Genomic DNA, 12,502 nt, shown 5'->3' on the forward strand with positions numbered 1-12,502 from the left:
TGGGCTCCCTCTGCGGGCTGGCCGGGGCCCCACAAAGGAGCAGCAGCACAGAGGCCCTTCCCAGGCGGCAGACAGCTATGTGGCCTGGCCTGGCCCAGCCTTGCCTCGATGAGAGCATGGAATGTTTTGTGGGATTGACTCAAGCAGATTTTTTGCTGGTTTTAGCAGAAAAGGCCCGGCCCGGCCCGGCCCGGCCCCTCAAATGAGAACCAGGCAGCTTTCTGGCGGGAGCCCTGCAGGCCTGGCCTTCAGCCACCCCCAGCGTTTCCACGGCTGGAACGGGCCACATTCCTCCTCTGCCCTCCTCCCCCTGCAGAAGCCTTGGTGGCCCTCCGAGAAGGGCGGCTGCCTCCTCCCGGGGCGGGGTGGCTGAGGGGGGCAAGGAAGGAGCAGGAAAACGGGCAGAGGCAGGGGAGCTGGCCTCCCGGCTCGTTCCCTCCCCACCTTCCGGGAGTCAGTGCTTTGGGACAGGCCCACTACTCCCTTGAGGCCCCGCTGCCCCGTCTTCTCTAGGATTGTGGGCATCCATCGCCCCTCAGCCTCCTGCCCCCATTCCCTTAGCCGTGCCATCACTTAGGGCCATAGATCTGGACCTGGAAGGGACCTCAGACATCATCCCATTTTACAGATGGGAAACCGAGGTCCAGAGAAGTAAAGTGACAGGGATGACGTCATACAGGTAGGAAGTGGCAAAGTCAGAATTTGAACCCAGGACCTTGGATTCTAAATCCAGTGCTCTCTCCACAGTCTCTCACCACTGTAGCTGGTTTTCTTGTCATTGAACCCATGTCTAGAACTGTTCCCTTTGTTAGAAGATCCCTGTGAGGGCTGGTATGGGGGTGAGCTTCCGAGCTGGCACAGCCTGTGGGACAAGGGACCGCCTCCACCTCCCCGGGAGGCTCGACTTTGGGGGCTGGAACAAGTGAGGACCTTTCCTGGGAGCTGCCTTTGGCGCTGACTCAACTGGGGGATTCAGAGGCTGCAGGGCTGGCACCCCTCGAGGGCCCACAAGGGATGTTCAGGCAGGGCGTGCAGAGCCAGCGCTCACTTGGCTCCAAACCAGGATCTCCGAGAGATTCTCTCTGCCCGTCTTCCTCTGCCTCTGAATGCCTGAGTCTCTGTCTCTGTCTCCCTCCCTCTCCCTCCTCTCTGGCTCCCTTCTTCCCTTCCCCCCACCTCTCTTTTCCGTCTCTCCCTCTCTGGTATCTGGTGCCCGTGCCAGGGTACTTGGCGGCGGGGGGGGGTTGGCCGCAATGACTTTCCCCCTTCTGGTCAGTTGGGCCAAACAGCACAGAGTAGCTGCAGCTGCTGTCCCAGGAGTGGGATGGGAGCAAGAACTACGCCAAGCGGGTTCCTTAAGCTGGGCCAAATGGACCGAGAGAGGATTGGGTAAACTGAGGTACTGAAAAGGCTTGGTAAGGGCAGGGTTTGCCTAGGAGAAGGCTGAAGGGCAGGTGAAGGGGCTGTTCAGCAAGGTGGACTGGGAGGAGCAGCTGGACTGGGGACAGTGCTGGGGGGCATCTTAGAACCCACTGGAGGCCCTCCCAGACGGGGCTGCGGGGATGTCTCTCCACTCGCGAGCAGAGAGCGATCCTGAGCCATTGAGGAAGCCTGAGGTGAGGCCGTCCGGGCTTCCGTCTGGTCTCTGTTGCACCCTTTCTCTCCTGCCCTTTGATCGTCCCCTCCAGGACCCGAATGGGTGCCCCCTGTCTGCCGCCCAGCCTTGCCGTGTGCCCTGGGGCAAAGAGCTTCACTCGGTCCAGAACGATTTAGGTCTTTCCTTCCTCCCTCCCTCCCTCCCTTTCTTCCCTCAGCAACATTTGGCTGCAGGGGGCCCTCAGAGCCCAGAGTCAGGAAGACATGAGTTCAAATCCAGCCTGGGATACTACTAGCCTGTGAGCAAGTCACTTAGCTGCGTCGGCCTCCGTTTCCTCATCTGCTCGCCGTATTTTCGTGATGATCCAGAGCAGCCCTTGCACAGCACTCGGCAAACCTGAAAATCCCACCCACATCCCTGCTGCTGCTGGTACTTAGGGAAGAAGAAAGCGCTCTGGCGCTTGCTCGTGCCCTTGGCCACGAAGCCTCAGTTTCCTCCTTTGTAAAAACCGATGAAGGCAGCCCTGCTCCCTTCTGAGGAGCATGGTCCGGGGTCAGACAGGGTGAGGGGCTAGAAGAGGAGGAGGAGGAGGAGGAAGGGCAGAGTGTGGCCCTTCTAGATGACAGAATCCTTGAGCGCAGGCAGCATGTCCTCCTCACTCCTCTAGACTTTGGGCCCCGCCTCACCCGGCCAATGGTCTCCCAATCCAGCTCAGCTCCAGCGCCGCCTCCTCCCAGAAGTCCTCCCTGCTGCCCCCAGCCGCCGGGCTGCTCTCCTTCCTCCCCCATCCCTGGAGAACTTAGTCTGAATCCTCCCCTCTCTGACCTCCAGCTCCTCTTTCCTGGGCTTTTCCTACCAGCCACATCCCTAGAGGGGAAGCTGCCCGAGGGCAGGAGTTGGTTCTGTTTGCTCTGATTCTGGCACCTGCGCTTGGGCTGTGGAGCTGAATTGGCTAAATAAAGGAAGGGAGCCAGTACTGATCGTGCACCTACTATGTGCACTACAAGGGGGGGGGGTTACTCCGACCTGCTTTTGTAACTAAGGAAACGGAGGCAAATAGGAAGTGACTTGCCCAGGGTCACACACTTAGTAAGTGTCTGAGGTTGGACTGGAACTCAGAGCCTCCTGACTCTGGTCCGGTGCTTTGTCCACTGTGCCACTCAGCTGCCTCTGACAAACATGGATTAAACACTCGGTTCAAGGCCTCACATAGGTACAGAAGATGAAGAGGGAGAGGAAGAGAGACAAATGGACAGACAGACAGAGAGGGAGGGAGGGAGGAGCTGGAGGATGGAGGAAGCTCGTAGGGAGGAGCCCGGAAGGTGCTGGAGAGGGAAAGTGATGGCCGGCTAGATGAGAAGCAGAGCATGATGGAGATGCCCCAGGAATGGGCGGCTCGTCCACTCGCCCGCGCTCCTCCGCCCTGCTTCCTCTGTCCAGCCGGCAGGAATGGCGAGATCTCGGGGTAGAGGAGCCATTTCCTGAGCCGTCGCTCCGTTCTGGGTTCTCTGCTAAGCGCTAAGACTGCAAATGGAAGGAAAAGAGCTCCCATTCCCACGGGCAAAGGCGGCAGAATAGAGAGCGAGCACGGAGGGGCACAGAGGGGCACAGAGGGGCATTGAGAGGCATGGAGGGGCATTGAGAGGCATGGAGGGGCAAGGAGGGGCAAATGGGGCACGGAGGGGCAAGGAGGGACATGGAGGGGCACGGAGGGACACAGAGGGGCACAGAGGAGCATTGAGAGGCATGGAGGGGCGCAGAGGGGCATGGAGGTTTCCTTAAAGGGGGGAAGTTCCTGTCTGGAGGAGGGGCTTTTGGACCAGAGGCAAAGGGGAGCTGGGGGAGCAGCGGGTACCTTGAGCCATCCACGGGTCCTGGGCCCCTCCTTGCTGACTGAGGTCTGAGAGATCTCAGGCCTTCTGGAGGCCATCCAAGATTAACCTAAAGTCCTACTTGGGCTTTCTGGCCAGGCTGTCTTCAGTCTGCTTGGGGCTGGAGCTGAGGTAGCCGGGTGGTACCTGAGGCCCATAGAGAGCTGGGCCTGGAGTCAGGAAGACCAGCAGTGTGACCGTGGACGAGTCACTTCCCCTCTGCCTCAGTTTCCCCACCTCTAACATGGGGCTAATCCTAGCACCTCCGTCCTCCCGGGCTCGCCGTGGGGCTTAGCACATGAGCAGCTCGTTAATGGAGGCTCGTCCCCTCCGCTTCGCCTCACGGCGGGGAGACCTCGGGAAGGAGGAGCCCTTCGGGCGCTGGGGCACAGGATGCTAGCTTGGTGGCCTTGGGCCAGCCCGCTGCTGGTCTGAGTCCGCTTCTCTGCTGAGCTCGGCCCAGGGCTGGGGTGTGCCGGCCCCCGGGGGCGCCCCTCTAGGTCCATGGGCCCGGGGAGGGGGCGCCCCGCAGGAGGCCGGCCTGACCCGCCGCTGTGTCGGCCTCTTCCTCCCCACAGGAGCATGGCCTCGGCGGGCCTCCTGCCTTGCCTCCTCGTCCCGCTGCTGGCCGGCCTGAGCCGGGCTTGCCCCGAGGGCTGCGACTGCTTCCAGCGGGAGGTGGTGTGCTCGGCGGAGGAGCTGGCCGCCATCCCCGCGGGCCTCCCCGAGCGGGCCACCGACCTGGTCTTGGTGGAGACTTCGCTGGCGGCCCTGCGGCCCGGGGCCTTCGGCAACCACAGCCAGCTGGCCAAGGTGGTCCTCCTGAACAACGAGCTCCGGCGCGTGGAGGCCGGGGCGTTCGGCGGGCTGCCGGGGCTCCGGGACCTGGAGATCACGGGCAGCGCCCTGGCGGGGCTGCCCGGGACGGCCTTCAGGAACCTGACGGGCCTCCGCAAGCTCACCCTCAACTTCGACAGTCTGACGGGGCTCCCCGAGGACCTCTTCTGGGGCCTGGACTGCCTGGAGGCTCTTCACCTGCAGGGGAACGAGCTGCAGGGGCTGCCCGAGGCCCTCTTCCGGCCGCTCGGGGCCCTGCGGGTCCTCAACGTGGCCCAGAACCTCCTGGAGCACGTCCCGGAGGGGCTCCTGGCCCCCCTGGGCAGCCTCGAGCTCCTGAAGCTCAGTGACAACCACCTGGCCGCCCTCCCGCCCGGCCTGTTCCGGGGCCTGGGCGGCCTCCGGGAGCTGTTCCTGGACGCTAACCGGCTGGCCGAGCTGCCCCCCGAGGTGTTCCGGGGCCTGGGGGCCCTGGAGAGGCTCTGGCTGCAACGCAACGCCATCGGCCGCCTCCCCGCCGGCCTCTTCTCTTCGCTGGCCAACCTGACCTTCCTGAACCTGGAGGGGAACGCGCTCCGGGCGCTGGCCGGCGGCCTCTTCCTCGGGACGCCCAAGCTGGCCCGGCTGTCCCTGTCCCACAACCGGCTGGAGAACGTCTCGGCGGGGCTCTTCGGGGGCGCGTCCGGGCTCAGCGTCCTCTCTCTGTCCCACAACCGGCTGGGCAGCCTCCCGCCGGGCCTCTTCGGCCCCGTGCCCCGCCTCACCGAGCTCTACCTGGGCAGCAACAACCTGACGGCCCTGGACGGGGGGCTCTTCCGGAACCTGAGCCTGCTGGAGCAGCTGAGCCTCTCGCACAACCTCCTGAGCAGCCTCCCCGACGGCATCTTCGACGACAACTTCAGCCTCTTCCACCTGGCCCTGCACGGCAACCCCTGGGCCTGCGACTGCCGGCTGGCCTACCTGCTGGGCTGGCTGCACGAGTACGTGGAGGGGCTGTTCAACCGGCAGACCTACTGCGCCGGCCCCCCCTACCTGAGGGGGCAGCTGCTGCCCGCGCTGAGGCCGGAGCAGCTGGTGTGCCCGGTGCCCCTCCGGGCGGAGGACGAGCCGGGCGGCTGGGAGCCGGCCGCGGAGGGCCGAGCGCCCGCCCGGTGCGCCTACAGCAACCCGGAGGGCACGGTGGTGCTGGCGTGCGAGCGGGACGCGTGCCGGTGGCTGCGGGCTCAGCTGTCTGCCAGGCAGACCTCGGGCACCCGGAGCCTCGCCTTCAATTCCACTCAGGAATGGCTCCTGAAATCGAGCTGCGGCTCGCTCCGGCTCACCATCTCCATCAACGCCCTGGCCGGAGAGGGCTAGCGTGGCGGGAGACTGTCTGCTCCCGGGGCTCCCCGACTCGCTCTTCAGGGGCCGGGACGGAGCGTTTCCTAGGAAACCGAGAAAGAAAGGGCGCTCCTGAGCGCTTCCAAATGACGAGACTCTGCAGGCTCCCTGGGAGGGGCCTCGCCTGCGCCCCACGGGGCCCCCACTTCTCCTCCCCTCCTCGGGGGTCCTTTGTCCAGCCTCCATCTGCCCTTTCTCCCCTCCTCCCCTCGCAGCCCCTTCTCAGCAGGCCTTCTGCCTCTGGGCCGGGGACGGAGCCAGGCTTGCATTCTGGGACGTCCCTATTGAGGCTGTCTCAGTGTCTGCAGAAGAATCGGCCCCCCCCGAGCTTTCTTCTGGCCATTTAATAATTAAAGTCACAACCCGCAGAAGGAAGGAGGCCGTCCAGCTCTCATTGTGGGACGGAGCGGCCACAAAGGAGCCCCGGGTGGCTCAGGGCTCGCCCGTCTTTCTTCAGGTCTGTTTTCATTCGAGGAGAAAAGGCGGAAGAGGAAGGGGGCGGAAGGGGAGAGCGCTGGGGCCTCCCCCAGGGAAGGTCTGCCTGGCACATGGGGTTGGGGGAAGTGCGGCTCCCGCCAGGGTTTTCCGCAGGAGGGAAAGAGACACAACTTGGAGGAGGAAGAGGAGGCAGGAGATGAGGGGAACCTGGGTGGGAGAGAGAGAGGCCGGCCTGACCTTCTTGCCTCTGCTGGCCATCCATCGGCCCATCAGTTTCTGGCTAGCCTGGCTGGCACTGAGGAGGTGGCAGGAGTCAGGGATCCACTTAGGCTCTCATTTGGCTTGCAGACCTTCTGACTGGCCGGCCCAGCCAGGTGGGCGGCTGGGGGCTGGTGAGGGGGGTTGGAGAAATCCCTGCTCCTCCAGAGCCTCCGGGTCCTCTGGGTGGCAGGGTCGGATGCCGTGCCATGGAGCCTTCTGGAGGCCCAGGGCCAGAGAGGTGGGGAAGGCTGTGGTCAGGCAGCCTCAGGCCTGAAGCCTCTTAGGGCAAAACAACCCGGCAGGAGCGTGAGTGAGAAACAGCAGAGACCCAGCCACGTAGAGGTGGGCTCCTGAACTCGCTCCCATTTCTTCTTGGCTTTAGGGAAGCCGGAGAGCTGTGCTCGCAACAACACGGTAGGCAAGGGCAGGCGCTGCTACTCCCATTTTCCAGATGAGGATGAGATGGGGGAGATTTCTTCGGTCGGTCACAGATTCTCAGAGCCAGGCGTCTTTCAGCAAAGGAGGCTAGCCTGAGAGTGAGAGGAGACCTTAGCGAGTCCTTGTGCGTTCCGATGAAGACCCTGAGGCTCAGATTTGTCCAAGGGCATGCAGGTGGTAGGTGGCAGGGTTGGGAGGAGGACCCAGGCCCTTGGATTTCAAACCAGAGGCATCCCGACCTATATTTCTTCTTAGCGCGTTCCCCCCCCCTCCCCCCACTCAGAGACCCCCAAAGAGGGAAAGCCTCCTGAGCTGGCCTGGGCTCTCCCGGGCAGCTCTTGTTATAAAGAAAAGGGCCTAGGGAGATAGAGGTATACAGTGACGCGAGTGTATCTATGTACTCTCCCTAGTTGCGGATGATGGAGGAACACCAACCCCCATCACCCTTGATGGTTGTTGTAATTTCCCCAAAAGGTTAGGTGGTCGGGTAACCCTTTCAGGTCCCACCTGGGGTTGAATAAATTATGACAGGGCTTTCGATTTGCCTTGGATTTGGATCACATTCGATATCTGACTGCGTTAGCTCCCCCCCCCCCCCAAGGGTCGTGATATAGAGACCACTCAGGAAGGTACTTGTTAAACACTCTATCTAGAATCTAGAACCAGGGAATGGATAAACAGGATAAGGAATGGGGATCGGAGACCCTGCCAATCTAACATCTGTAGCTAGTTGACAATCAGGACTGGAGGCTCTTGATTTAGTAAAAGCGGGAGCTTTGTTCTCCACTACCCTTCTGGCCCGGCCTGGCCACAGCCAAGCCAGAGACTAGGACTGCTCTTGATGCAGCTGTGTCGATGATGTCATTCTCTCAGCCTTTCACTATCAGTGTTTGGTGATGTACTAGCTCTCACAGTCTTCAGGCACTAGATTCAGATTCTTCCTACCCTCTTCTTCATAGACCTCCCAGCCTCCCTTCACCACCCAGGGACCCCGAGACCTAAACAGCTAGGAAGTTTCAGAGACTAAAGACCCAAGGGACCAAACCCCAAAGACCAAAGGCCAAAGACCTCTCCAAATGGCTGTCAGGGTTATTTATACTGCCAGGCCAACCGACATTTGCCCCTGGCTCACGGCATCTGGGAACATTCTATGCCTACCAGCTGCCTCCCCTGTCATTCAAAGGTGGCATCCATCATTTCTCAGGATACGAATATAACACTCTAATTTGGAAGTTTATCCTCCCATGAATCAAGCAGACGAACCACAAGCACCTACTGTGTGCCACGTCCTGTGTCAGTTGCTGGGAATACAAAGACAAAAGAGAGAATTCATCCCAGCCATCTTCATGGAACCCAAAGGTGCCCCTGCAGGTTCCTCCTCCTGCCTCCCAGGCTCTCCTTCCCCCCCAGTTCTGGGCAGGACATGCCGGTCTGGCTTCTGTGCCCCACACAGTGCATTTGTCAGAGGCCCGGCTCTGAAGGGGGGATGGGAATGGGGGTCGCAGCTCCCCGGGAGTCATGAGGCGGGGCTGCCCAGTCAGCACTGCCCCCTGCCTTTCGTCAGCCAACAGCCCACAGTGCGCACAGCAGAGGCCAGCTCGGCTTATCTCTCCAGCCAGACAGGACCCAGAGGGCCGAGGCCAGAATGGCCAGGGTGTGGCCCAGATACCAGGCACCCTGACCGGTGGGGCCCCAGGGCTTGTCTGGGCTTCCTGAGTTTTCTCTCCGTCCTCGGGACACATATTCTGGGAAGTGTCCGTGGCCTTCCGAGGGAGGTGAGTGGGACTTCCTTCACTTTTTCCTTTTAACCAACATCTGTCCTGGCAGGAAAAAAGGCTGGAGTGGGGAGGGCCTTGGGTTCAGATCCTGACTCAGACAGTGGCCACTGGCTGGGAGACTCTGGAAAAGGCATGCCTTGTCTCTGGGCTTCCTCAGTTTCCCCACTTGTAAAAGGAACAGGTTGAACTCAGAACCCTCTCTGGAGCGCTTCAGCCCTGGATCTAAGATGCTCGGGAGGAAACACAGAGCCACTTTAGGAATGAAGTCACTGGGTCTGGTGGAGCGGGCGCCACGGGCCTCCATTCCTCGTCCCGTCTCCAATCCCCTGGCCTCACCTCTGCCTGCTCCTCCCTGGACTCTGGGCAGCTCCAGGCAGCCCGTCTCTAGCAGGTCACTGTTGGGTTGCCGGTGAGCGTCCAGAGAAGGGCCTGGAGCTCAGCCCCCAGAGAGCGGCGGGAAGGATGAGGCCTGAAGCCTGGGGGGGACGTGAGGGATGTGTGTAGGGCCAGGATGTCCTGTGGAGGAAGGGCCGGTCTGGGCCTACTGGGCTCTGGAGGGCAAAGCCAGGAGCAGGGGGGCGGGAGGCCAAGGCAGAGGGCTGCCAGGCAGAACTCCTCATGTCTAGGACCAGCTCCAAGTGTAATAGGCTGTCCCGGGGGAGCCTGGGAGGCAGACAGACCCCCCCCCCAACCCAGGGGCTGTTACTAGTTTGGGTGTGAGCTGAGGGGGCTGAGGCCGGGGGTGATGGCTGCCCTGTGCCAGGAGACAAGGGGGCCCCCTTGGCACTGCCCGACTGTGGTGGATGATAGAGAGGGAAGGGGCAAGAGGGGAAACAGGGCCGCGGCCCCTCCACAGAAATGAGCAGCTCCAGGGCCCGGGGAGGAGGGCGAGGCCTGCTGGGCCCAGGCTCAGTCTGAGATGCTCCGTGGGCAGCCGGGGGCAAGACTAGAACCAGGGAGCCACACGGGTGCTGGCTGCGTGGAGTCCAGAGCGGCTCGTGCAGGGCTCAGGGGGGAGAAGAGGAGCCGGCGAGGAGCAGAGCCCTGGGGGACCCCTATGCCGAGGGCCTGGGAGGGGCGCCACGATCCACAGCAAAGGGACCCGACCACGAGGAGCCCCTGGAGAAGCAGCTCGAGGCAGGAGGCAGCAAAGCCAGGAGGCTGAAGGGAATGGGCTGGGGGGGGGGTGGCGGGCAAAGCTGCCCAGCCAGCAGAAGACCTTAGAAAGAGCCAGAGGTGTTAGGTGGGAGGCCTGCAGAGAGCGGCGAGCAGGTGGGGCCGGAGTCCAGCATTTGAGAGAAAAGAAGGGTTGGGGGGGGGATCTCTGGGCTGTCTATGAGTGGCAAACTGTCTGTCTGTCTCTGTCTCTCTGTCTGTCTCTTTCTCTGTCTCTGTCTGTCTCTCTTTCTCTCCTCCTTTTCTCCACCCCCCCATCTTTCTCTTTCCCTCTCTGCCTCTCTGTCTTCCTCCCCGTCTCTCTCTCTCCCTCTCTGTCTCTGTCTCTGCTTCTCCCTCCCTCCCTCCCTCCCTGTTTCTATCTGTCTTTGTCTCTCTGTCTCTCTCTGTCTCTGTCTCTTTCTCTGTGGCTTTCTCCCTCCTGCTTCCTTTCTGTCTTCTTCCTTCCTTTCTCTCCTTCCTTCTCCCATCTCTGTCTGTCTCTGTCTCTGTGTGTCTCTGTGTCTCTGTCTCTCCCTCCCTCCCTTCTTCCCTCCCTGTTTCTGTCTGTCTGTTTCTTTCTCTGGGTCTCTCTCCCTTCCTCCCTCTTTCTGACTTCTTCCTTCCCCTCTCTGTCTCTGTCTCTCTGTCTCTGTCTCTCTGTCTCTGTCTCTCTGTCTCTGTCTCTCTGTCTCTGACTCTCTGTCTCTGTCTCTCTGTCTCTGTCTCTGTCTCTCTTCTCTTGGCTGCTTGGATTTACACGTTGGGAAGATGATGGCCTCTTTGCCACGTGAGGCCACCCCAAGGGCTCGTGCTTGTTAAGTGAAGGAATGTGCCCCGAAGAAGGAAAGAAGCAGAGAGAGAGCCCGAGAGGGAGCCAGGCCGGCCAGCCTCGTGCTGCGGAGCTGATTTTCCGGGAAGGTGGGGGCCCATCACTGGCCCCCCTTCAGCAGTTTTCTGTTCCACCAGATGATGAGACTCAGGGAAAGGGGAAAGGCAGGCAGGTTCCTTCATTCCTCCATTCGCCAAACCCAAACCAAGGGAGGGAGCTCGTGCCCAATCCCGGTCATCAGTTTGCTGATTATGGGTGGCCAAACCCTCTCCCCTCAGCCGGCCATCTCAGCAGCCACCAAAGGCAACCTGCCAGGAAGGAAGAAACGGTGTCCCCGGAGCCCTAACGAAGGCCCGTGGTAGGAGGAAGCAGCAGCACTTGGTAATTCTTTGAGCACCAGCCTGCTCTCTGGGAGCTTTCTCTGGAGGGCCCCCCTTTCACCCACCTCAGCCCAGGCTCTTCTTTTATTTTTAACCCCTCACCTTCCATCCTAGAATCAATGCTGTGCATTGGCTCCCAGGCAGAAGAGTGGTCAGGGTGGGCCATGGGGGTCAAGTGACTTGCCCAGGGTCACACGGCTGGGAAGTGTCTGAGGCCAGCTTTGAACCCAGGACCTCCCGTCTCTATACCTGGCTCTCAATCCACTGAGCCACCCAGCTGCCCCCCTTTCCAGGTGTTTCTGAAAGCGCCCCCTTCATCATTTCTTACTGCACAGCCGTCAGCCCCACAGCCTGTCAGCCGTCCCCAATGTCGGCTGGCCACGTGGCCAAGTCCTTTTCCTGGTCCTCCCCTCTGATCCGGGCTCTGCAGTCACGGATTCAGTCTTTCTGGTTACATGAAGGAAACGGCCTGGGCCGTGTCCTCCTGCCGCCATCCTCGGCTCCTCCGGAGCCCGGGCAGCCTCCTTCCTGTGAGCAGGTGGCCCGGCTCCCCCGGCACTACCCGGGCCCAAGTTCACCGAAGGGTCTTCTTTTCTTTGGTCTGCCCTAAGGCGGCTGCTCTTTCTTCTTTTCCTTTCGGCCTTGGGCAGCGAGGTGGCACCCCGGGCACAGAGCCCTGGACCCGGAGTCGGGAAGGGCCGAGACCTGGCTGTGCCACCCGGGGCACGTCAGCCGAGCGCTGTCTGCCTCAGTGCTTGCACACCCAGACAACACGGAGAGGGAGACGCCACTGGCCAATCAGCCGTCTTCTCTCCTCCGGTCCTCAAAAAGCAGGCAAAGCACCCAAAGGGGCCGAGTCCTTTGGGCAGGGGGAGCTCCTGGCCACTGAGAAGGAAGGAAACGAGCATTTGTAGCCCCATCTATGTTCTGGGATCCCCATTTCACTAGGCCAGGATCCCACATTAAGTGCCTGAGGCTGGATTCGAACTCAAGTCTTTCTGCCTCCAGGACTAGCCCTCCCTCTAGGTGACCACTCGGGCCCTTCTGTCTCTCTGAGACCATCGCGCTCCTCCTGCCCCTTCCCAAGGGCTCTGCCGGGACTCTTCGGACTCCTGCCTGGGCTCCCCCAGCTCCATTTTGTCCCCCGGGTATTCGGAGGGGGGCGGCAGCCTCGGAGCGCCACCTTGTGGCCCCGGCGGAGAATGTCCCGGGCCGGGCGGCCAGGACGCCGCTTTCCAACCCAGTTTGGGCAGCGGGGAGGAGGGCCCGAGAGGGGCTCCGTTCTGACTGCGCCTTCTGCTCCTTCCCCTCTGCCCCGGGGAGGGCTTCTCCTCTCACCTTCCCTTGGCCGGGCACCGCCTCAGCCCCTCCGCCCAGAGCCTTGGGAGGTCCAGGAATGGCAAAGCAGAGCTCGCTGGCGGGGCCCCCCGGGAGCCTCTGGCCGGGCTGCTCGTGGGGTGCTCTGGGGCCGCTGCCCTCGGGCGGTCCCAGGCGGTCGCCAGCCAGCCGCGGCCTTTCTTCTCTCCCCCAGGAAC

The 12,502-nt window shown here is 61.8% G+C and overlaps 1 protein-coding gene across 1 annotated transcript; it reads left to right on the forward strand.

Annotated features, from left to right (window-relative positions):
* The first annotated feature begins 4,050 nt into the window (after positions 1-4,050).
* On the forward strand, positions 4,051-5,661 carry LOC123242005 (carboxypeptidase N subunit 2-like). The gene has a single exon (XM_044669501.1). It carries the CDS (start codon positions 4,051-4,053, stop codon positions 5,659-5,661), a length of 1,611 nt encoding a protein of 536 aa, XP_044525436.1.
* Positions 5,662-12,502: the final 6,841 nt, after the last annotated feature.

This window comes from Gracilinanus agilis, chromosome 3 (genome assembly GCF_016433145.1).
Source record: "Gracilinanus agilis isolate LMUSP501 chromosome 3, AgileGrace, whole genome shotgun sequence".
NCBI lineage: Eukaryota > Metazoa > Chordata > Mammalia > Didelphimorphia > Didelphidae > Gracilinanus > Gracilinanus agilis.

Coding starts and splice junctions, on each gene's coding strand:
- LOC123242005 (XM_044669501.1), top strand. CDS start 4,051: ATGGCCTCGGCGGGCCTCCTGCCTTGCCTCCTCGTCCCGCTGCTGGCC.